Raw genomic sequence first — 26379 nt, 5'->3', positions numbered from 1 at the left:
CTCCCGTTGGCTTGGAGCAGCGAACTGCGGCCAGTGGGAGCTGCGATCGGCCGAACCCTGCGGACGTGGCAGGTAAACAAACCAGCCCAGCCCGCCAGGTGCTTTCCCTACACAAGCGGCGTCCCCAGTTTGGGAAACACTGCACTAGAGTATGAGAAATCAGGAGGAGCTAATACCTAAAGTAGGTCTTGAGGACCTCGGGCTTTGGAACGTTTTCCATCAATGTATCCCAAAGTGCATGAGTGGCATCCTTCCACATAAGGATGGAAGAGTTGTTTCCATTTTTAAAGTCACTGGTTTATAATGGTGTTTATTAGAAGTGAAACGTATATGTATTAAGTAACCCAAATGGACTCAGTTTTTTCAGTTAGACACCCAGACCTTCAAGTAGGAAAAACTCAAAAATTTAAGATCATTTTTGAAGAACTCAGTGTCGCCCCAGAAATATAAGCTCCCTAACATGTCCACGGCAAGCAGTTATATTCTTTTCCCAGATCAACATGCATACTTATGTCCATGATTACATCATCCATGAAGCTGTTGCAAATACACATTATGTACAACTCTTTTTTAGAAGTTAAAACTGCTTGCAGTGTAAGCTAGCTTTTTTTAAAAAAAACCACAGAGTATATGATTCCATGTAGACAATAGTTGTGCATACACATTTTTACATATGAAATTGCATGTGGATTTCTAAGAGTCTGGTTCCATGTTTTAGATTCACTCTCCCTTCCTATCCTCTTGCATGTTAGAAGGTGCCTAGAATAGTCCTTCATTGTACTGAGCTACTTCAGCCTCAGCACATGAGCTATATATTTGTTCACTCTCTCCTTCCCTGAAATTCAAGTTTTAAAAAGCCTTGTAGGTTTCCACTTCAATAGAAACACTGGGGTCTTGTATACAAGGGAAGTTAAGCTGAATTAACTAGAGGTCTGAATTCAAAGTGCATTTGTTAAACACACATTAAACCCCTGTGTGGACACTTTCATTGAGAAGTGAAGTGGCTTTAGCTTAATTCAATTCCAAAATAAAGTACACTTTTAAATTCACACGTAGGGTATGTTTTCACTAGCAGCATTCAAGTGCTGCCGTGGCAGGGGTTTAACGCGACTGTGTAGTCACGGCGTCAAGAGGGGAGTAGCTCCCAGTGCCGGTGCCCTGTCTACACTGCCACTTTACAGCACTGAAACTTGCCGTGCTCAGGGGGGCGAGACAGTTGCAGTGCTGTAAAGTGGCAATGCAGATCAGGCCTTAGTTGATTCAGCTTAACTTCCTGTATAGACAAGCCCTGGGAAAGTGTCAATGTTTAGGAAATGAAAGCGACTCCTAGGAAGTTACAGCAAAACAATGAAACATACCAACTTAAGGGTAAGAGTCAAAAGGTCAGAGAAAAATAAAAATCAGATCCTTTTACAGAAATAAAACTGCTCAAAAGCAAAGGTTGCCTACAGGCTCCTGGCAAGTTGCTAGCGTGGCCATAGAACAGAGGTACTCAGCCCCCTCTAAGAACTTCAGGCAAAGGAAACAAGATGCTGCCCACCCCACTTTTGCTAGCCCCCATCCCCAGGGCCACTGGCTTCAGGTGCTTCCAAATTCAACAAAGGTGCTACAGAATAGTGGCACTGCAACTCAGAGAAAGAGGATTTTATCTGAGTGATGCATTTGGATTTTAGTCACAATTTAACCATGCTTAGCCCAAACAGCAGTTGACCACTAAAGGTATTAAGGAAATAACTGCCTGTGTTACGTAAATAAATATCAGACAGACAGTTCATTCTGCAGGGAAAGTTGAGGGCTCAGGCCTATTTACATGCAGAGAGGTTTGAACCTTCAAGGAAACTGATTAGTTTAGCACCGATGACGTGGTCAGTGCCGCACAATATGTGAATGAAAGAGCCCCAGCCCCAAAGAACTTCCAGTCTCAACTGCTTCTGGTAGGGTAGCGGCACATTTTTATCACCCTGTCACAAAGCTGACGACCATTTCTGGAGAGTGAACTTGCACACACTACCAAGTGACTGAGCGTGTGGTCGAAGCAGCTAATGGAACGGTCCATGCCAATTCTTTTATCCCACTGGCAGGCTCAGCCTGGCTGCTCAGAGGAGTTGGCAGGCTTCCCAATGGGTTAACACACTTCCCCCCCCAAGAAAACAGAGCAGTACAAATACGCTTCCCTTCTAATAAAATGTCAGTGATTACCAGAATTAGGCCTCTGCCCTTTATGGCTCTCCAAACTGAAGGCGTGCTGACAGCCTTCACCCTTGTCTGGACTCCATAGTAAAAGTTGTTTAAGCTGCAGCTCAATGAGCCCTGCGAACTCCAGTTAATTCCCAGCTCTAAGCTGGGGTCCAGAAAAGAACAGTTACTTGCCCTACAGTTAGGGCTTGTCTACACTTGAAACGCAACAGCAGCACAGCTGCACCACCATAGAGCTTCAGTGTAGACCCTACCAATACTGACATGAGGGGTTCTCCTTTTGGTATAGTTAATCCACCTCCTTAAGAGGTGGTAGCTATATTGATGGAAGAATTCTTCTGTTGACCTAGCACTGTCTACACTGGGGATAGGTGGATTTAACTACATGCCAAGGGGTGGGGCTTTTCACAACCTTGAGTGATGCGGCTGAGTTGACCTAACATTTTAGCGTAGACCTGGCCTCACTGTGATTCTCTGAGGTGTTGTCAGTGTGGATCCCACTCTAGGTCCACATATGCCTCATGTATGGGAGATTGGATTTAATAGATGTGTCTGTGAGGGCAGCACAAGCCTGTGCCCCCTCATGCTCCTATGTGAGGGCTTCAAGAGCAGAGGAGCTGCAATTCAAAGCCCAAGGTAGCTGGGGACTCTGAAAAGCAGGAATGGAGGGCAGGTTGTAGGATCCACATTCACTACATCTTGAACCACAGTTACCATAGGGTAAGTAACCATTCTCTCTTCTCGGAGTACACATTAGTGTGGACCCCACTGTAGAGGGCTGGCAAGCAGTATCCCTGGACGATGGGAATGAGGAGTTTCAGCTACAGGAGCTGAACAGTCATTGTAGTACTGCTCTCTTCAACTTGACATCTGCCTTCGCAGCTAAATCCAGGCACGTGTTTGACAAAAGTTTGACACACCAGGTTGCCACCTTACAGATCTGATACTGGCACGCTCCTGAAGCAGGAGGAAAATGTTGCTTGCGTTCTGGGGGAGTGAGCAGGGATGTTGGTGGGACTGTCCACCAGCCAGCTGGTAACCATGAGACACACACTGTTATCTATTTCCATATCCTTTGTGATGAGATAACCTTTAGACGCACGGCTGTGGCGAGAAATAGATAGGGCAACAGTCTGAATGGTTTGATCCCGTCAATATAATAAAGTCCTGGATATACCTAGGGGGTGCAGTGTTTCTCTCAGTGCTGAATGTGGCCTCTGGAAGCAGACAGGCAGATTGATTGGGTGGTTCAGATGAAGTTCTGAAACTACCTTAGGAATGAGCTTTGGTTGCACCATCTTGTCCCTATGGAATATTGTATAGGGAGTTTGGCCGCAAGTGCCTGAAGCTCACGCTCTGATGGCTGAAGTGATAGCCACTAGGAAGGCCAAACTGCAGAGTGAGGTGGTGTAAGGAGCAGACTGACAGAGGTTTGAATGGAGGCTCCTTGAGCCTCAAGAGGACTGTATTGAGGTCTCAGGCAGGAGTTGATTCTCTGAGTAGTGGATAACCTGTAATAACCCTTTGAGAAACTCTGATACCATGGGGTAAGAAGAGTCTGAGCATAACAGTTCAGGTGGATGGCAAGCTGGGATCACTGTGAGATGGGCCTTAAAATAGAGCTGAACAAGAGGCTGGTCTGCTTTAAGTGTAATAAGTAGTTGAGGATCTTCAGAGTGGGTTCACCCATGCTGGGCTGTCCATAAAGAACCTCTTTCATTTGGGAAGTGACACAGACTGAGGTGCCATCATCGAGGCAGCTGAAACAGGTACTGGGGTGGTCAATAGCGAGGTCTTGGGCACCAGGGACTTCACTAACGGTGAGGAGGTCAGTGTCAATGCTGTCTGTGCCAACTCTGTGGGCATCCTCTTCACCTTCTTTCCACTGCCTGATCCTGGAGTGTGATGTGTACTCAAGGGAGTGAGGGAAGATGTTGGTTTATATGCGACCTCACACTGGTTAGAAATCAGAGGTGACTGTTACAAGCGACACAGAGATTGCTCACGCAGAGTTAGCTTGAGCCAAGCGTTCCTGGACCTGCAGGTGCTGGAGAGAAAGGACTTGCCTCAGAACATGTATTGGGATATGGCTCTCCCTTAGCGAGAGAGGCATTAGCCGTGTCTATCCTTGCTGAGGATAAGCCTGTCACAGGACAGGAAGGGTTTACACTCTGGGGTATAAATTCTGCCATGAGGGCTGGAGGTTGGCACAAAGTGTACAGGGGGAAGTCAACTGATTTTTCTTTTCAGGAATGCCCTTTATATTGAAGTGTAAAGATAAGATTTCTTCACTGCGCTAGTTGAAAAAGGCTCAATTTAGGGTCCCTGAAAAGAGACACGGATTGGACGCTTGCTGGCGTCTATCTCAGACAGTACGAGGGAACTGATGGATGGCCGCAACCACGTCCTCTCTAGGGAGCATGAGACAGCACAGAGTGCATGCCCCCAACACACGCTGTTATTCAAACAAAGTCCCACCTTGCGTGCATGTGCATCCACAGTGGGGCCCACACTGACATACTCTAAGCACTTTATGGGCCCCTGGGGTGAGAGAAAGGGCAATAAGATTTTATTAAGTTTCCGCTGTTCATAACTCATGGGCATCCCCTGGCACAGGACATCAGAAATACAGGGGTTCAAGTGTCTCCCACACGTTTTTACAGAAGCCTGCAGAACATAAGCTTTCATTTTAAATGGTGGAGTTTCTAGCCCTTCTGGCTTCAAACAGATTCAACAATGTAGTGACTTATCCTGGTGAGTCTGCAGTGAAAAACAATAGTACCAAGGGCCACCTCAACTTCCCCTGCCAGCTTTAATTCAGGGGAAGGTGTTTGCTACTCCAAAACATAGAATCACAGAACTGGAAGGGACCTCTAGAGGTCATCTAGTCCAGTTCCCTGCACTCATGGCAGGACTAAGTATTATCTAGACCATTCCTGACAGGTGTTTGTCTAACCTGCTCTTAAAAATCTCCAATGATGGAGATTCCACAACCTCCCTGGGCAATTTATTACAATGCTTAACCACCCTGACAGTTAGGAAGTTTTTCCTAATGTCCAACCTAAACCTCCCTTGCTGCAATTTAAGCCCATTGCTTCTTGTCCTATCCTCAGAGGTTAAGAAAAACGATGTTTCCTCCCTCCTCCTTGTAACAACCTTTTACATACTTGAAAACTGTTATGTCCCCTCTCAGTCTTCTCTTTTCTAGACTAAACAAACCCAATTTTTTTCATCTTCCCTCACAGGTCTTGTTTTTTAGACCTTTAATCATTTTTGTTGCTCTTCTCTGGACTTTATTTGTCCACATCCTTCCTGAAATGTGGTGCCCAGAACTGGACACATTACTCCAGTTGAGGCTTAATCAGTGCATAGTAGAGCAAAAGAATTACTTCTCGTGTCTTGCTAACAACACTCATGCTAATACATTCCAGAATGATGTTTGCTTTTTTTGCAACAGCGTTACACTGTTGACTCATATTTAGCTTGTGGTCCACTATGACCCCCAGATTCCTTTCTGCAGTACTCCTTCCTAGGGAGTCATTTCCCATTTTGTATGTGTGAAACTGATTGTTCCTTCCTAAATACTACTGACATTCCTGCAGTCATACCTATTTCACTGCTGACCACAGTACCCAAAGACAGCCTGCCACCTAATGCATTTCCCTACCTCGGTTGGACATACCCATGTCCTCCTACCAGATCATTCACTGGAAAGGGCATCCAAAGAACAAGGCTTTGCATTGGCTTCTATAAGATGAAATACTTGGGTATCCTGCTTAACAGAGACTTGCAAGTCAGATTAACATATATCCACTAATAGCCAAAATTTAATTTAACCTAGTTACAGGGAGCAAATTGCAGTCCTGTGGGGCAACACACAAATTAAACTGTAGCTGTGCCATATATTAATTATGAATTCAGTGTTTATTCACTGCCTCCGAGAGAACCAACATCATGCAATCATTCCCGTGGGATGGTAAAAAGCCAAGATCAGCACTAGCATAACAGGCACCTCACAATGCTGGATGATTACGGTTCCTTTATTTCACTAAATATTACCTAGTGCCTGGCTTGGCACGAATGACAACAAAGAATAATAGAGAGGAAAGGACACAGGGCTGGCTCATGAATTCCAAATGTTGACATCAATTACAAAGTCCTCAAAGCCACATAATAACGCTGTATTGCAGAACAGATACATTTGGCTTAAATGCCATGGGGTTACTACACGGATTGGGCAAATATTAACCAAGGAAGAGAGACAGTTCTTCCAAACGGAACTCATTTAAGGAAGGGGCAGAAGTTAGGTGTATTATACAGAAGAGATGTGCACATTTCAACATCCTCCCCTGCTCTGAGCAAGTTGAAGAGCGAGAGCTCCGACTGCGAGAGCTCCTTGGAGAAGGGACAGTCCTCAAGTGCTTGGAAAGCTCCTAGCACATAGCGAGCGCTATCACAGATTAACAGCAACAACATACTTCAACATCAGCAGCAGTATTTTAAGTATTACTGATCAGGGTTAGGTGACAACAGTAGCTATGCCTAAGCCCCATCTACACTACATGTACCGCCACTGCTATCTGTTGGAGCTGTACCAGTGCATATTATGGCTACAAAGTCTGGTAGGATATAGGCTGAAATAGTATCTGCTCCTAAGCCACCGCCAGTCTAAACATTTCCATACTAGTACTGTGACTACATAAGATTATTCACCCAATACACTGGGTAGTGTTTTGTTTATTATTAATCAGAGCCCTAACTGGGTATATTTCCTATGGAGTATATTTTTGGTAAGAATGAGTACATTCCATTGTCGATGCCCGTTTAGACTATGAGGATGGAACGCAGTCTGAGATGGAATGGACAGCAAAAGGGAAGTGCACCTAGAACCGAGAGTTTATTTTACAGAGGAAACCAAAATGAAAGTTGAGTTAAGCAGACATTTGTCCTGCAGTGGCCTGGGTGGGGAGAGAACCGTGAGCACCAAAAGGAGTCTGATCATTTACAAAGGTTATTGAATTCCTGAATGCCCAATTCTGTAGCATCCCAAATAGTGGATTAAATGCAACTAATCGTTGCCTACTAAGGATTTTGTAAAAGTCTGTCAAATTCAAAAACACTGTCTTGCTTCAGCAGGCAGACGGCAGACTCCAAACCCACCCACAGCTAAGGGCGGGTGTCTATGCATAGGGGAAGTGGCATCGTATGTTGAACTAGTGCAATACAGTGGCTAAACTATAAATTTTTACAGGAGCATTAAGAAACCTGGAAAGGTTTCAGACAAAATAGAAGCAGCTCAATTGGGGCTAATTAAGTCAGTGCCCCAATTACATTAGGGGAAGATCTTAAGCAGCCACTCCTTTGTTGCCTTTCCTACTATTCACTCATCTTTCGTCAAACTCTTTTCATTGCAACACTGAAGGGCAGGCAAGTGTGGCGTAAGAACACATCACTACTGTGCTATAGAAGCCCTAGAGATTTTAATCACTTATATAAAAATCCAGGCACTGGTCACATCATCACAGTTTAACTTTATTTTTAAACTGTAGCCTTAACTGGGGACTTATTTCATTTATAAGAAAATCCAGCTATTGCCTTCCCAGAAAACACTTACAGAAGGGATCCAGATTTAACTTTCTGTAAAAACTTAGTCAGAAACCTTTTAAAATCATTCCAGTTTTAATATGTTCCCAGCTTTTACATTACTGGGGGGGGGGGGGAGAAGGGAGCAGTTATTCTAGTACAATATATTAAAACTTCAATGCTTCACTCTGCCACAAGCAGAGCTGTCGATAACATCTCCAAGTAAAGGCTACTGAATGCATAGTTATGCTTTCTGCCATAACGTCTCATTTATGCCAAAGTATCTGGTAGGGTAGCGTTTGATTACAACAAAGCCAATAGCCAGTGCAAGGCCATTGCCAGGATTTACAGGGCCCAAGATGTGATGGCAGGGCAGAGACCCCCTGTAGTGCAGCCCCCTGTTGTGGCCTCTCCCTCAACACTAGGGACTGTCCCTGGATGATTCCTGCAGCCCCTTCGCTTGCTACTGAAGAGCCCACCTCCCCCTTTTCTGCCCCAAACAATCGTGACTCTTCATTTCTAGTTTAAGTGAATGAAGTGGCTTGAAAAACTTATCTGACTATTTAAAAGATATTAAAATCATATTGATATATGCAAGATCAAGAAAATACATAACACATCTATTCCTAGACAAAAGCTGAGTTAAGGTTGCAAACTTGTAGTTTTACAAAAACCAAGTATTAGGAGGCCAAGACATTTGAAGTTAAGATTAAGTCTAGATGTTTGACAGTATGGAAACACTTATCACAACATGGACAGCGTAAATCAGTGGTTCTCAACCAGAGGCCTGTGGCCCCCTGTGGGGCCACGAGCAGGTTTCAGGGGGTCCTCCAAGCAGGGCCAGTGTTAGACTTGCTTGGGCCCAGGGCAGAAAGCCAAAGTCCCACCGCATGGGGCTGAAGCCTGGGGCCCTGAGCCCCGCCACCAGGGGCTGAAGCCAGAGCTTGAGCAATTTACCATTGCGGGGGCCCCAGGCAACTGCCCTGCTTGCTATCCCCCAACGCCAGCCCTGGCTTTTATATGCAGAAAACCATGCACATGCAGGGCGGTGGAGTTTTTATGTTGGGGGGCCGCAAAGAAAAAGGTTGAGAACCCCTAGGGTAAATGGCCACTTAATTATCCTTTTTGTTTAAACTGTCACATAACTGAATGCTGATTCCTCCTCCTCCACACATTAATTCCATCAAATGGGGTCCACTCTATGAGTCCTCTCCTACTAAAGTTCTCTATTCAATGCCATAGTCTCTATCACTTCACATGCTAACATGTCTTCCTTTACGACATCCGGCCACTTCTTCTTGGGTTGGCCTCAGTCTTTTTCCTTCAGTCTAGATCTCTTGGACTCTTAACCACATCGTTGCCAAGACTGCGCTTTACATGGCCAAACCATCTGAGCCCGTGCTCCCTTATTTTTTCATTTATGTATGTTGAGCACGTTTCTAACACACATATTCCTCATCTGGTCTTTCTTGTTTAAGCCACTCCTCCGTCTGAACGTTCGCATTTCTGTGGAACAGATTGTTTGTTCAAGTTTCTTCTTTATTGCCCAACACTCAGTACCATATATTAAAAGTAGATGAACCATCATTTCATAGACTTCCTTTTTAATCTTACTGGTATCTTCCTATCACATACTACATGACTCACCTCCTTCCATTTGAGCCAGGCGTTTATTATCCTAGCTCTAATTTCATCCTCCGTTTCCCCAGATTCTGGAACCCGGATACTTCAACCTTTGTTTTCAGTACTCTCTACTCATCTAGTTCCAAGGATATTTCTTTAGTGTTCACATTATTGAAATTACATACCATCTATTCTTTTTCCTCTGCCTAGGTTTTTCCAACACATCTCTCCGTTTATCAATATCCATTTCTAGGTGATCTTTCTCCTCACTGCATAGAATGATATCATCTGCAGACAATACACACCAAGATGTCTCCTTCTGTATGTTCCTTGTGGGGTTGCAGGACAAGAACAAACAAGAAAGGACTCAATGCTGATCCCTGATACACTTCACCTATTGACTTTGCACTCACATAAATGGCTTGAACAAGGAAGACGTTCTGGTATCATTTTCTTTACATAACTGTGTTCCAGAATCTAAATTCTAATAAAAGTTTAAGCTTCTATCCCAGGGGTTGGCAACCTTTCAGACGTGGCGTGCCGAGTCTTCATTTATTCACTTTAATTTAAGGTTTCGTGTGCCAGTAATACATTTTAACGTTTTTAGAAGGTTTCTTTCTATAAGTCTATAATATAACACTAAACTATTGTTGTGTGTAAAGTATATAAGGTTTTTAAAATGTGTAAGAAGCTTCATTTAAATTAAATTAAAATGCAGAGCCCCCCGGACCGGTGGCCAGGACCCGGGCAGTGTGAGTGCCATCGAAAATCAGCTCACGTGCCACCTTCCGCACACATGCCATAGGTTGCCTACCCCTGTTCTAGACCTTATAGTTGCAAACATAATAGACAAAATAAGAAACTAAATATAACCAATACAAAGCTGCTTGAGTTTGCACACAACCTGAAACAACAGGTCTAAGAGGTGCAAACTGCCTCTTTTCATCTCTATGGATATTAACACTGCAGCCTAAGAGTTACACTCAAAATGTTAACCCTGTCACCTATTTCACTGCTGATCATTTCAGCAGAAGACAGCTAACCTGCTGATCTATCACTGCTGGGTAAGATGACAGATACCAGGCGGGGAAAACCAACTTAAAGACCTATCTACTCTAAAATTTAATGTTGCCTGTGCCATACTCAAAATGAAGAGGTAAAGAAAATGCCAACTCCAAGCCTCAATCTGTCTCCCAGTGCCAAAAAAACAGAACTGCTTGACTTCCTGAGTGCCAAAAATCCCAAACCTCCAGCCATCCAAAAATCTGAAACAAAGAAAACTTTGTTGTCCAGATATTCCATTAGAACGGGGATACTGTACAGCTTGTATTAAATGTCATATGTAATTCACTAAAAACACTACTGCTGGAGTACTTGTATCTGCCACCGAACTTTTAGTTCACCATAGCTGAGAGCTCCAAAACGAGGGGGCATGTTGCAGATTTCTGGTCCAGCTAGCCAGAGCACACAGGGCACTCCGCTCATGGACTGGCCTCCCCTCCTGGGGGTCCTTGGAAGACCATCAGAGGGGGACCTGTGGCTAGCAGGAGGGTTGGGAGGGATACAGTGAATCACACTTTCAGAGCTCAACAAGGAAGTCTTTAGATGCTTAAACTGGCCGTGGGCTGGATAGCAAGGGGAGGTCTGCACTGTTTAAAGCTACCATCCCAGCCACAGAAGACATGCACCTTAATTATGACTAAGGGTATGTCTACACTGCAATTAGATACCAAGGGCTGCCAGCTGACTCGGGCTAAGGGACTGTTTAATTGCAGTGCAGACATTCAGGCTTGGACTGTAGCCTGAGCTCTGGGACCCTCCCACCTTGTAGGGTCCTAGAACCCAGGCTATAGCCCAAGCCCAAATGTCTACACCACAATTAAACAGCCCCTTAGCCCGAGCCAGCTGGCATGTGACAGCCACGAGTGCCTAACTGCAGCGAAGGCATGCCCTAAGAGGCCAGGCTTAGGACTCAAGGCCCATCTCAACAAGAGGCACAAGAGAGATTAGGAAGAGTCCTACCCTCACAGGCTTCAGCTCATCCTGCCACTCACCTCATCGATAAGCCATCCTCTAAAGAAGAGGACCCAGAAACACACACAAAGGAATAAGCCAATGATTTAACCAAAAGAACAGATGAAGACGTGACTGTGGCCTCCGTTATCTATAACCTAGCAGATACCACAGCGACCCCTCACTCCTCACCACACCTCTGCCTAAGAATTTTGATTTGTTTTACAGAAGCGCCCAAAGGACACCAACTAGGACCGAGACACCATCATGCAGGTGCCTATACTAGCAGATCAGGCTTCTAACCCCAAGGAGCTCCCAATCAATGCTTTTTAAGGAAGGAAATTGTGACTGAGTTTATGAAAAGTATTAGACTAAGTTACTCAGTGCTTCAGTCACTGTAAAGTGTCAGAAGGGAATGTGCACACAGCTCTGTCAATGCACCCACATACAGGCCCACAGCACCTCCTCTTCTTCGAGGACTGGCACAGCCACCGCCAACCCTACAATTCTGCTGCTGGACTTCAATCCTGACCTGCAGCATAGTCCTCAGCCTCTCAGTCTGTCAGTCAGATTGAACGTGACATCTTCCTGATACGAATAAATGCTCACTAAGGGAACAGACAGAGACTAAAGATATATTCTCAGTTGTAGCTTAAGACAACACATTAACTCAATTTAACATACAGGTGCTATCACCATAGCATTCGAACATCTCCTCAATGACCCTCCCACCTCAATACCACTGCACATTTTAATAGCGTAGAACCATTTGCGTGGGAAGAGCTCCATAGTGGGTCATGTAGCCTATCTGTTCCTGCTAACTAGATGCAAATGTGCCTTATGAAAGGCTTGAAGACTTCATAGAAGATAACTTGCTCTTCTATAGCACCTTTCCGCCAGGATTCCAGGTGTTCTACATTTATTAAGCCTAACAAACCCCTAAAAGGTAAAGTTACATGCCCTTTGGAGAGGATACCGTTCCCCCACTCAGACCTGTCCTCTGAAGTGCTCATCCAAAACTAATGAGTCCGGGGTAGAGCCAGAATAGGATTCTGGAATCCCAACACCCAAAGCACTATTTAAACCTCTAAAACCTGCCTTATAGATTTCAGTCTCCAACCCGCACAAGCAACCAATTTTTAGGTCTTCTAGGTGAGTCAAAGCAAAATGGTCCCCAGGAGAAGGGAGAAGTCTATCCATGGGACAGGCAACCCCAGCAGCTGAAAGGCTTTCCTGTAGTGCCAGCATGAGGCCCTGGGGAACCTGCCAAAGACCAAGATTCCAGTACAAACAGCTTCTCCGTCACGACATCAGAGAGGCCCTCATCTGTCAGTTGGCAGAGACCCCCTCACAGGTACAGGAGAGGAAAGACTGACGATTCAGATCCTTTTAGAAGTGACACTGCTGGGGATGTTACAAGATTCAGTCATTTTCATTTGCAGGCTTCTAAGTGCATTACAAACAACACATGCTATATATATGAATATTAAGTTACTGTGAAAGCTACACAAATCCCAGTCCATGTTGTGTATTATTGTATTAATAGCTCCCACACCACCTACAGCCTAATGACTTTCACAGACTAGCCATAGCATTCATTCAGGGTAAGCTACTCAGAGAGCTTTGTGTGAGCACAGGAAGGCAGCTGGGAAAAACAAACCTGCCCTGTAATGCTAAGTGTACCTAGTACATCCTGAAGTTCCACTAATTTCAGTCTGCTGTCACAGTTGAACACACACAGGAAGTACACCCAGGCTGGCGGGAATGTATTACACCCTCACTGGCAAAAGGCATGACTTCTGGTATTCTTAGATTCTGAGCTCCTTGGAGAAGAGACCATGTACCTTGTGTGATTGGAAAGCGCTCAGCACACACTGGGTGCTACCATTAGTAAATAAAACAATAGGGGAGCGCAGATTAATTCAGTCACAAAGGAACATGTGCTTTCCCCCTGGTTCTCAGACAACTCCAGATACTACAAGTTACAAATAATCTCTGCCCCTTTGTGTTTGAAATTCTCTGAGAAACTTGAAAATGAGATTTGCACCTTGATAAATGATAATTTAGCACCTTCCTCCCCAAGGTGCTTTACAAATACTAAAAAAGCCTCAACCCCCATGAGGTAGACAAGGCTCAGCCCCATTTTAAAGAGGGAAATGGAGGCAGAAAGTGCATGTTGCGAGCACATGTCAATTGTCTACTTGCTGCAGGCAATGGGGCACCCATTTCTTTTTGAGAGTGTCACACCAACACACTGGACATTTATTACAAATCACATCAATTTCAAGAGGCAAAGTTACAGGCCTGAACATCAGGCTGTATTCCTAGAATGAGAACACTTACACACAAGTAAAGAGGAATCAGAACAGACTGCATTCGCCATGGGTTAGCTAGTTTTGCAGGCCACCACCTGCAGTAAGGCAATGGCGTGCTCTGATTGTGTGGTGGACTAATGGTAGCGCTGTCATGCAACAATAATTCCTTGGTTTCACATTTTATTATATAGACCAGTGAAAACCAGAGAAGTAGGTGAATGCATAGAACTGGCCCCCGAGCAATAAAAATTAAGTTACACAAGGGTTCCTTTTCTTATTCATAGATTCCTAGGCCAGAAGGGACCACTGGGACCATTTAGTCTGACCGCCTCTATAATGCAGGCCAGAGAACTTCTCCATAATAATTCCTGTTTGAACTAGAGCAGATCTTTTCAAAAAACATCCAATCTTGAAAGAATCCACCACAAACTTTGGTAAATTGTTCCAAGTCTGAACTAGACTAGTGTATGGAAAGCTTACTGGGTTCTGAAAGCATTTATACTCCTTCACAAATAAATTACTAGACCCTAAAATCCTGTCCTTCCAATTAACTTGCTTTCTCAACACCAACTGAGTCCTAACATGATTTTAGCTCCAGATCACAAATAGCTAGAATCAGAGATTAATGTTTCATATCACTAGAATGATGGGACCTCATGCTGTTCGTAGGGCATAAGGCTTTGGGTTCTAGTTCTTGGTGTTTGAGTTAGATGCTAAAATCAGGTCAGACTTAAGTAAGGAAAAAGATGGCAATCAGAATGGCATTATTTTAAGACCTGAACCCAATCATCCTTTCCATGCTTGAGGCATGCCTTATCCCGTTAAAAAATAGGGAACTTCAGCTTCCCAGCTGTATAAAATGTTTTGGGCACCAATGGCTCATGAGATAATGGCCTTGAAAACACTCGGCACTCGTCTATAGCGAGTCTCAGAGCAACACGACACCGCGGAATAAAAACTGCACTGTTCTATAACCAGTACTTTAGACTCACCGTTGCCTGGCTCGAAGGAGAATCCCAATTTAGTTCACCACAGATAACAATTAAACACTGCCATAATGCCAGGTCCCGGGGTGAGGAGAAGATGATAGGTAGGGAAATGGTGGGAATTCACAATATCCCATCAAGAATGACTGCAAGTGAACCAAGGTTTGGAGAGGGGAGGGACCCCACTGTAGGGTAGTTAAGCACTGAAACAAGTTACCTAGGGAGCTGGTGAAATCTCCGTCTTCAAAGGTTGTCTAACCCTTTCTTTAAAAACACTTGTCAGACATGGTCTAGATAATACTTAGTCCTGCCTCAACGTAGGGGACTGGACTAGATCTATTGAGGTACCTTTCCAGTCCTACATTTCTATGATTAAGTACCCCAGCAATTGGTGACCGCAAACCACATTCATTCACTGCTTATTCATTTTGATTGTAGACTAGATGAGTGCAATTGTTATCCTATTTGTCCTGTAGACTAACAAAGCATGGTCCCAATCACACTAACGTTGCTAAAAAATGTTTATCCTGTGTGCATCAGTGTTTCAACCGGTTTCATCGGCTAACGAGAAGCTGGGATGCTCAGCAACAGGCCATTTTTCTAGTGCAGATGGGAGTCTGAAGGCTGCTAAATAAAAACAAACCATTCTATCAAGGATGCAAGGCCAAAACCAGTGCACAGGAGAGGGCTTGCAAATGAAAAGGAGACATGTTCCATACTGGCGACTAATAGCTGAACAGCCTGCTCGTGAAACTGACAGCATTACCCTCTTGATGTTTCAGCACAGCCTAGCAGAGACAATGTGAATTCAAACCCTGAGATTGGATGATTAACACCGAAAAAATGATCTCAAGTTCAAAGGAGTACATTGTGCTACTGTCATCATGGCTTATTTGGAGAGCTGGTGCTCTGAAGAGGAAGGAAACCTTTGCTTCTGTCTCTATAAGGCAGTTCTCAATGGTGAGAGACTAAAGCATGATTCACAACAGGACTATCTAGGCTTCACGTTGGGTAGAACTCTAACATATTGTGACCATCTTACAAATACAGCGACTAAGGTCAAAACACACAACGACCTGCTCAGAAAACTGGCCGGAATGAAATGGGGCACCAACGCCCAAACATTATGCATTTCAGCCTTGGCACTTTTATTCAGCAGCGGATATAGCGCTCCAGTATAGGCTCGCTCATCTCACACAAAGATGATCCACGTACAACTTAATCCACCATGCATATTATTTCAACTACTCCTCTCTACCATGGTTACCGGTTCTCTACAATATTGCTCCGTTCAGTGTTCACAGAGAGGAAAGCATAGCCAAGCTAGTGATGAAATTGCGTGATATGCCACATCTACTGTTAATTAAAGACATGTTTAATCCACCGCATGGTCATCTGCCCTCCCAGTCACCTGTTGTGGATAAGTTTACCAGGAGAGGGATTTACAGTAGAGGATGCATGGCGAGTTTCATGGTCCGCAGAGAAAGTGACAAATAATTATCTTGTCTTGGACCCACTCAATGCTATTTACCGCAAAGGCAATGGAGCCTTCTGAACTGGTTTCATACCAGACATGGAATTTGTGCTGCAGCAGAATTTCGGTGGTGTTTTAGAGACCGTCCACTGTCAATGTGGCCAGCCACAAACCATGACACGTATTGTTGAGGACTTCAAAATGGCAACTTCCTGAAGGTCTTTGTGCCTTGAACATCGTTGATAAGAACGCTGTGGCTTTGCTTGACCAGATTGCATATGCCAAATAAATAAGCACCTGACCAGGTAAACCAATCTTCAGTAGGACAAGAGAAACCAGTCCAGCACAAAACCTGAAAGACATCCCTCACTCCACGTGCACCGTAGGGCATTAATCACAACTGCACCAAAGCCAAGTGCTCTACAGTGAGGTAACAGGAGGAAGCCAGGTACAAGGCTGAGGTTAGAAAGGTCTTGCAATTGAGAAAGGGTAAAGATAAGACACCCTTGCTTTCTCCGCTTCCAACGGGGTTTGAACTATCACCCTCAAAACTTGCATTGTCAGTGCTCACCACAAGCTTTTCTTCCCAAACACATTCCAGAGATCCCAGCCCTCAGAACACCAGACCACTATTAAATTCAAGCTCTGCTTTCAGTAGTGCTCCAGTTGATAAAATCTTAGCAAAGCAATACTGCAGGGCACAAAAGAGCGTTCAATGCCACGTATTATCAGTTGAAGTGAGGGTTACAAAGAAACCTAAAGCCTGTGCGCACTTCAGAGCAGCGAAGGATTAGCATAGAGTAGTGAATTCAGCCACAGTCAGCAGCAGAGCTAGGCAAGATTGTTTGCGAACATATTCACAATCTGAACTGTGACTCAATTCTAGCCACATTCATTCCTTTTTGGTCGTTTTGCCATGAACATTCAGGTTTTTTTCGATTTGCTTAAATGTCTGGGGAGCAGCTTCTATTCAGGCAAACGTCAGTATTAGCATGCAAATGAACATTCCCTCTCAAAATGCTCCCACAGCCACCCCTGTATGTGCTGGCTGCTTGGGAATAAGGATGTCAGAGACAAGACTAAAAAGAGGGGGAAAGCCAGTAATTTGAAAACATGGAAACATTAAATAAAAGCGAGGGATCATTCAGCACAAGCAGCTGCGGGGAATGATTAGGCACCGGACAAAGAATCGTGAACATGTCCATCTGCAAAAACACGGAACTAGTATGGCCAGGCAATGGATCGACACCTAGGGACAACCATGCTGTAAAACCCCCACTACTGAAAGCAGAGGCCAGAGAGATGGATCTGCTGGCATCTGGGAGCCATCAGACCCACCGCAAGCTAAAAAGAAACAAAGTTGGCAAAGCAGCACTGCGAGTGAGGGGAAGGGGGAAGGAAGCAGGGATGACTTGGTATAAGTCTGCCAGACAGCCAATAAATCTGGCCTTTATATTTCTCTCTCCTTTAGTCATGAAGAAACCCAGCTATTTTTAAATCTGGGGTATAACATACTTAGCCAAATATGATAATTATTCTGTGCAACGGAGGACAGGAAAAGATCTTAAATGTCCCAAAATTGACTAAACCAGCTTAGCTCCTAAGCTTCCCTGTAAACTGTTCCCCACCCTGTCCCTGAAAAATTCCACACTCCAAGGAGCTCTTCAGACAAGGTTCCTGTTTACAGGTGTAGTTCAGCCAATCCAGGGAGCAAATGCATTGAGACTCTGTGACCAATCAAACTGCTCAAATAGATACACACAGGAGCAAAGACACAAATAGTTCACAAAAACCTCAAAGTTGTTTGCAAAGCCTACAGGCTAAACAGTTATGAATGTGACACTGATAAAATCGTGATCTGTTTGTGGACAGGTCATGAACAGAAGAGTCACCACAAACAGTTCTGCCAGCTCTGCTAAATAAGGTAAGCCACCGGACACATCAGGAATCAAGCCATGCTAACTGCTGATGCTCAAGAGCACGCTAGGACGACACAGGAAGTTCAAAGGCCAGCAAGTCTTAGGGGAGCTTGGAACCAATTGCAGCAGACTGCTGGGATCTCCAGTGTACCAGGCCAGCTTATTCAGTTCCTCCTCTCCAGTCTCCAAGAGATGAGGAGCATGGTACCTCCCTAAAGGGGCAGCAGTGTCAGCAAACAACATGTCCTGTCCACTCCTCCTAGATCTGAGATTGAGGTTTTATAAGTTTCCTGGTGCCCTAAATCAGCTCCAACCCATAGGAGAGTGAAACGACATACTGCAGTAATATACAAATGGGACAAAGTCCCTGGGAGAGAGCTTGTGTTCCAGCCATGATGAATATGTAAAATAGCTCTATGGTAGCTCTGAATTGCCACAAAGAGGCATCCAGGTGTGCCTTCAAGTCCTGAGCTCTTGCCCCTAGGCCAGCAGGGGTTGCAGCACAGCCCTCCCCGGACATCACATCTATTTGACAAACTGAGGAACAGTACAGCCAGGCTCCAGAGTGAGCCGCAGTCAGTCAGTCTTCCTTAGCCAGAAGGGTGGCGGTCACAACTCACAGCCTGGAATGTGGAGGGAGTAAAGCTGAGGAGAGTGGGTGAACCCGACAGGCTCTAAAATGGGCAAGGGTTCCTTAGGGGGCACCAGGCAGTGCTCTTTGAATATTGCACTTTGTTTTGTAACATCCACCTGGGACCCAAGCCAATGTTTACCAATGTTTAGACAACAGAGCAGCCTAGGGATGGGGAAGGGCAAGGAAACACGTCTATGTGGCTTCTCTGTGCACATGCAGTCCCCCAGCAGAGCACCTTTAAAAGACAGCTGTATTAAACAGTACGGAAAGACTAACATGGAGCTGCTCTGTTAGTGGACGGAGAACAGTGCTGTTCTGCATCTTGGTCAAGAGCTACCAACAAGTTTTCAGTTCTTGCCACCTCCAGAGTCGCCAAGAATTCAGCTCTGTCTAGGGTCCAAAGAGCTTACTGAATGAGAACAAGTGTTGTGAAAGTTTGTTAGCCCTGCCTCCCATCAGTACCACCTTATCACCATCAGATAACCCTAGCATGATGGCAGCACTAGCCCAGGGCACATCAGTCTCTGGCGCCAGTTCATAAACTCCCCTTTATCTAAAAGGTATTGTAGAAAAGCAAAATTTGGTGCCATGTGGTAAAATAAAAGCTAGTAATCTGACTCCCTCAGAATGCTCCTTTTATACAGTGGAATGCTCCAGAGTGGCCTCTACCCCATTGCCTAGCCACATATGTTGGCAAGTGCCACCACTTTACTTAGGCCTGGCCATGGAGTCTTGCCATAATACCACTCACTACAGCAGTGGTCCCCAACCTTTTTCGTCGGGCGGGTGCCAGACGACAAGACACGGAGGACCGTGGCAGCGGACGAGCATCAGCCGAAATGCCGCCGACAAGCGGCAACGTCAATAGGCATCGCCGCTGAAATGCCGCCGAAAATTGGCGGCATTTCGGCAGCGACGCCTCTGGATGACGCTGCTTGTTGGCGGCATTTCGGCGGATGCTTGTCCACCGGCCAGTACACGGGCGCATTTAGACGCCATGGTGCCCGCGGGCACCACGTTGGGGACCCCTGCACTACAGCCTACAGATCAGAAAAGTCACGTCTCCAATGCAGTTAATAAAACAAAGTAACCTCGTTCATGCTAAGCAAAATCATATTCAGACATCCCCATCCGAAACCACAACCACACTTACTGAAACTGGTTCTCCCAGCACCCTAATCCAGTGAGCAGCACTACATATCCCTCATCCCGTCATCAAACTAAATGGTTGTCAATACAGCAAGAAACAGTATGTTTAAAGACCTACAAGCTACAAAGCTGAAATTATGGATTTGAAGTAGGGAGCTTGGAAACAAGCTTCAAGAGTCCTCTTGACCTGCTTTCTAAGGGATTTCAGATACTGTTGGAACACTCTTCTTCTCTCCTCCTTATTCAATTGCGGTATTCCACTTTGTTAAACTGAAGTCATTAGCATCACAAATGTACCAAGCACTGACAAACTCAGTAGCAGTATAGACACATACACCTGACCGATACTCTAGGCCCCAAACCAATAGTCTGAAAAGTAAAACATTAAGGATGAGACAAAGCCCACAAAAGGATGTTCTGAGTTAGTGGGGCTGTAGCAGCCCTATTGTTTCCAGATACCACAGCACAATTTAGCAAAGGGTCCCAGACCGGAGAGACGTTACATACCCTGGGAGGTCTTTGAAAAGTTAGCACAGTATGCATAGTGCTGCACAGCCTCCGATACAGGATCCAGTACTGCAATGCCTAGGACAAGCAATCTTTATGGGTGCTGTGGCAGCCACAACACAGAACCTACATGCTTTTGTGGCTTTAGGTCTCAGCCTGAGCACTCTCAATGCAGCTGTGCATCTAATTTCTCCCTCCTCCAGCAACAGGGAAACAAGCACAGACATGCCTTCGACATCAAAATGAGGCCTTGGCAAATTCTCCAGCACATTGTTTTGGTATGGTGTGGTCATGTCATCACCATAGGCTTACTGTGACATTTGATTTTTACACACTACGGTGTTGGTAGACATGGCTGCGTACTTCATAACATTATGATGGGAAATAATGACCATTATGGTGTGCAGCAGAGAAATGGCTTGTCAAGATCAAGAGCTCTGCTCTCGGGAGTCAACCAGCAAGTTTACGTGATTCTACCATCTCCACATGAGATGGACCTAGTCCACCTTAAGGACAAACTAACTGTGCCTTAGGGTGCTATCATAATATAAATATTTACTCCTCCTCCTACTACTAATGCAGTCCAAATTGGAATCCCTACCATGGTTGACAATTTCCTGGGGGGAAAAAACAGTTTAGGACAGGGTGGGTTAAACTGGGAAACTTGGAAAAATAACTGCATAAGTGTCCAGCAAATTCAGCAAGCATAGAATGAATCTTTTCAAACTTTGGATACACCCAGTCAAAACTGAGGACTAGGCTTGGTCTATCCACTACAGAATGCTGCATGGCCAAATGGAACTGGACTGGAAGTTTGCAACTCTACATGCTTCTGATTGCTTAATGCATCAAGCCTACAATTCTGCATTAATGGTGTTTTCATGTAATCAAATGTTTTCGACTCCTGTATACACAATATTGAAAACTGAAATATGAGTCATAACATGCATAACTTCTTTGAGAAAATGCCAAATCAAAATATATAGACATTTCAATATTCAGTACATATTAGTATTAATCCTAATGCATTTTACTTTTTGTTTGTACAATCATAAATTAATCTACAAATCTACTATCTTATGCAACCACAATTTGAATATGTAACTAAAACTAAGTGTAACATGGTGTGCATTAATGGAACAGTTTTTAAAATAGAAAATGCCTTGAACTGGGATTAACTAACTTTTCACTGGGTGATAAAAAACACCTCTGGTAAATACCATGCCATCCCTAGCCCCTACGATCCAAGCTGGCAGAAGGCCCCTATGAAGCTCTTTTGATAAACAGTCTCATCTCCTGATTTCAGTCCTCACTGGTGAAAGCAGCACCCTTCCTAAATGAGAAACCATGCCCATGATTTGATTTTGATTAGGTTCCTCACTCTCCTTCCCACAATCCCCTACACTGCCTTGTATCCAATGTGTCCTCACACCTGCACAGGGGTCCTGTATTATACCAATTTCACCCTATATCGTTCTCCCCTCTGGATAGCTACACTTGTGTTCACACTTCAGCCAACAGAAAATACTTGTACAGCAGGTGGGCATCAATTTCCTCCTGGCTAGCTCATCTACACAAGCCAGGTGATAAGAACCAGATGTAACAGGCACCATGCTTGCTAACCATACAACACTACATTAGTTTTTCCCGTCTCCTCCTAACATCCCTAGCAGAATCCCATGTCCCCCAATACACCCTTTAATTTTGCTCCCAGAAAAATGCTTAATGTAGTGATAAACTTACAACAGAGGGCTGGATGGGATTCAAACTAAGTACTCAACACTACTCACTGAACTTCCTCTTGGAGAACATTGTAAAGTGACAACATTCACATTCTGCTTCTAGTACCATGGACACAATGTACCACCTCTGCTGTTCTTCCAGCCGTTCCTGCCCTATGGAGCATGACGTTGGATTGGAAAAATCAATCCAAAGTCAGCCCATAGGAACCTATGTTATTTCAATGGCTAGATTTAATGGGAAGAATAGTCTGATTTTGGCATTCTGCCTCCAGCACTAGGATTTCCCAATCCCACAGCTGTTGCCTGTCACTAACCCCGATGGTGTAATCAGCCTTCAGAAAACAACCTAATCAAGTGGAAATCCAGGGCCCGGACTGATGGTAGAAGATGCACAGATCCAACCTACATTCACAAAGGCCTTGTTTTCTTCCCTTTAGATAGCTATTCTTCTCACTGCACACGGATAGCTTCTGGACAAGATGACTGACCTCCTCCCAGAGCTCAATTACTGCTACTCCTTTTCATCCAGCAAACGTAATAGTTGAAACATAAGGTTCAAGCTCTTCCAGAGCTCGGATTTGGACAGCACCGCCCTTTGCTACACTTCCAAACATTGAGGGCTAAAGCCAGCATTAGAAGTAGGATTTGTATCAGAATATTAGTCACTAAGCCAGCCCTGAAGTGTCCTGATTTCTCAGTTGGGCCTTTCAGGAAGCTGGCTGGCTTGTGTGAATAAAGCTAGGGAGCGTCTACACTTGAAACAGAACAGCGGCACAGAAGCAGTCCTGCACCTGCACTACTTTAGCACTTCGGTGTAAACATCCCTACAGTGATGAGAGGAGTTCTCCCACTATCCAGAAAGGCGGTAGACAGGTTGTCAAGGCTGATTCCCCACTCTGGCACTTCAAGTGTAGAAGGTGGGGGCCCGCAAGGATTCTAAAAATTAATACTGGCCACTCCAGGCTTGTAAACTCCCAAGGTTACAGCTTCTCTCTGACCTTGGATGGGTAGATGCTGCCACCACCCAAATGCAAAAAAACAAAAAACAAAACACCACCACCTTCTGAGAACCCAGAAAGGGACACTTGGGAATTCCTTCCTGTGGGGTATCCTCAAGGTAAATTTTATTAAAAACAAAAAGAAAGAAAATACATCTGGAACTTAGGCTTTTTGCTAGATCAAAAAAAACTATTACAAAAATTAAGCATCAAAATAGCTCTCTTGAGGTTCAGCTTAAAGGTTACAAGCAAAACAAAAGCAACTGGGGTTAGCACAGAGGAGTCCACAAGCCAATAAGAAATAAAAGAAATAACCCTAATCATGTCTTCCTAGACCTTCCCTGACTTACTTACATATCTGGGGTTTCAGATAAGCAATCTCTAGGTATGAACTGATGGTTTTTCATACCTGGCTTAAAGCTTCCTACATCATAGTTCAGCCCTGTTCCTGCTCTGCATCTCCTCTCCTCTCTCCGGAGAACAACAGACCGACAAAGGGAAAGTTTTTTCCCCCAATTTTAAAAAGTTCTAGCCCTCCCATTGGCTCTTTTAGTCAGGTGCCCACTCCCTTCTTTTTACCTATGGGCTTTTTTAACCCTTTACAGGTAAAGCAAGTAGAGAACAGCTTCCAAGAGGGATTTTATAGCTAACTGGCTGGCTGGGTGTCCACAAAAGGGAGCTCCCCTCCCTCTCGTTTATCACACAGGTCAACAGGAGAATTGTTCCGTCGACCTAGTGCAGGGATTAAGTCGGTTTAACTACGTTGCTCAGGGGTGTGGATTTTTCACACCTATGAGCAATGTAGCTGGGTCAACCGCACTCTAGTGTAGACCAGGCTCTACAAAGTAGCAATTCTCAGTGATTAATGACCCATGTCACTCCCTCATTCACTCACATTCCCCTAATTGCTTAGCAAAGCTTCCACATATTTTGACATGAGTGAATCCTTGAAGGGAAATACTTCAGTTTATGGGCTGTCCCCTCCCAGACTTGAGAAACAGAGACAATTTTCCATTTCCCCTGAAGTTAAGTGATACAGGAAACCAGTCCAGCTATCAAGGATGTTGCAATACCTGTTTATTCAGTTCCAGCAGTCTATTAGTTATTCAGACACAAAGGGAACACTACTGAATTTCAAACTGCATTAGAGTCTTAGTACTTCTCAAGTTGTCATAATTACCCATACAAAACAGCATAGGGAGCAGCTACATTCCTATATGTATTATTGGCTTCCCACCTGTTGACTACACAAACATAACAACTCACCACATATCTGCCTATTATAAATGTCATCTGAGTGACCTCTAACCCTTCCAACAAGGGAGACTGAGCAAAACAGAGCTAGTAAACACATATAAAACACTGGAATCAAATTAGAGCAGTGCACTTACCCATCTCTACCTTTACTGACAATCTTCACTTCAAAGTAATAAATGCCACAAGCTGCAGGGATGGGGTGTGTAGCCCTGACTGATGCAGCATCTTTGTGATTTTTCCCATGACCTAGGAAAGAGTTGAATAATGAGTACTTAATGGGTGCAAGGTCCTAGACCCTTCATTTCAAAATAACACCACATGAACAGAGCAAAGGACTTGCAACAGCAAAATTCATTCTGCATCTGAGAAATTAGAAGATGACTCCTCAGTCAGTTAAAAGAGACACAAGCCTACACTGCCACCACGTAAATAACCTACAATATGTGCTCCTGCAGCTTTCCCTTTGCCTACCCTCTTAAGGTGCTGAGAAAAAAGCATAATGCTACCCCCGGTTTTGAAATCTCAGCACCCAAAACAAACCAATTGTGCAAGATGAAGATGACATCAGTGTTTATTAGGCTGAGGGGCGATGGTATGCTCAACTCTCTCTAGCTATTCTGGAAAGGCAGCCTCCATCACAGTGGGGAGGGAAGAAACATGAAATCGTGGGTCTTAGAGCTCTGAACTTGACTGGTTTCCTATGAACTCAAGTGGTGGAGGTATCCAGGCGGGAGCCCCTTTAGCCAGCATTGTGAGGGGCTGGCAGAGACAACAGGAGACCCTACGGAGGCAGAGCCTTACAGAGGAGAAGCCAGGCCCCCAGCGAAATGACACCGCAAAGTGTTATATAAGGCAGGAACAGGGGGGTTGGGCTCAGCGCCACTTTAGCTCTCCCTCGCCCGGGGAAACCCGAGGGACGGCTCAAACCCCAAACCTCCCCCCCCCCCAAAAAAAAAAGTCAGAGGGGCAGTTCGGCGGGGTTTGTGGTAGCGACTGAGATTGGAAGGGGGGGTGGACACACGATCCCCAAACTACCGCCCCTCCGCCCGGCCCGGTCCCGCTCCCCCTCAGCGGGGGGCCGCCCGGGCAGGGAAAAGCCCGACTCCAGGTCTGCCCCCCCGGCCCCTCTTCCCAGGGAGGCGCGGGCTGCGCCCAAGCCCCCGCCCCTCGCAGCGCCCCGGCTGCCCTGGACCAGCCCGGTGCCGGCTCCCCCCGGCCCCAGCCCCTCTGGCTGCCCCGAGGGCGGCCGGACTCCCGGCCCGGGGCTCCCGGCGCGGCTGCCGGCACCTTTGTAGTGGACGCGCAGGTTGCCCTGCGAGAGGCCGATGTAGTTGTACTTGTCCTTGGGGCTCCAGGAGCGGGGCAGCGGCGTCTCGGCCTGGTTCACGGCCGGGTAGAGGCGGCGGAGGCGCTGGCTCAGCTCCTGCTCCTCGGGCGGGCACGGCAGCCCCGCGTCCCCCCCGTGCAAGCTCCCTGCGCCCAGATCCGCCATCTTGGATTCGCTATTGTGTCACCGGACGGGGAGCGAGGCCCAGCTCCCTCCGCCAGCCAATGGGCTGCGGGCCCGGCCACAATGGGGCCGCGGCCCCGACGGGAATCCGAGTCCGCTCCCCACCCCTGACAAGCCGTTTCCCGCACGCCTGGACTACAGCTCCCGAGAGGCACCGCGCCAAGGGCCCCGCCCCTGCGCTGTGGCGCATTGCACGCTGGGAAAGAGAGTGCGCTATAGCTGCTGTCCACATTGGCAAGGCGGCGCAAGGCACTACAAGCCCCAGAACACCGCTGGAGAGCCAGGCACGGCGCCGTGTTCAGAACTGTGCCCCGGACGTACCGGTGTAGGGACCCCCATAACCTCCGTCCCGGGAAACACCCTCCCCCAGGGCTAAACCCCGCCGCACACACCAACCCTGGTCCCGCAGGGTAACTACCCCCTGCGTTCTCCCCTATAGCCTGCCCTCCGCCTTCCTTAGGGTGCCCCCCGCA

The 26379-nt window shown here is 45.8% G+C and overlaps 1 protein-coding gene across 2 annotated transcripts in view; it reads right to left on the bottom strand.

Annotated features, from left to right (window-relative positions):
- RANBP10 (RAN binding protein 10) overlaps positions 1–25888 on the bottom strand; it is a 146879-nt gene extending 120991 nt beyond the window's left edge. The window contains exons 1-2 of one of the 2 annotated variants that reach the window (XM_065416330.1): positions 25684–25888; positions 24531–24642 (exon numbers count right to left, since the gene is read on the bottom strand). In XM_065416330.1, the coding sequence (XP_065272402.1) occupies positions 24531–24642; positions 25684–25888 (317 nt within the window). Of the gene's footprint in view, positions 1–24530; positions 24643–25683 lie in introns of those variants that run through there. The other variant, XM_065416331.1, reaches the window with a different exon arrangement.
- Positions 25889–26379: the final 491 nt, after the last annotated feature.

This window comes from Emys orbicularis, chromosome 14 (assembly GCF_028017835.1).
Source record: "Emys orbicularis isolate rEmyOrb1 chromosome 14, rEmyOrb1.hap1, whole genome shotgun sequence".
In the NCBI taxonomy this organism is placed as follows: domain Eukaryota; kingdom Metazoa; phylum Chordata; order Testudines; family Emydidae; genus Emys; species Emys orbicularis.
Note: the sequence above shows the minus strand (reverse complement) of the source record. Positions and strands in the feature narration are given on the sequence as shown.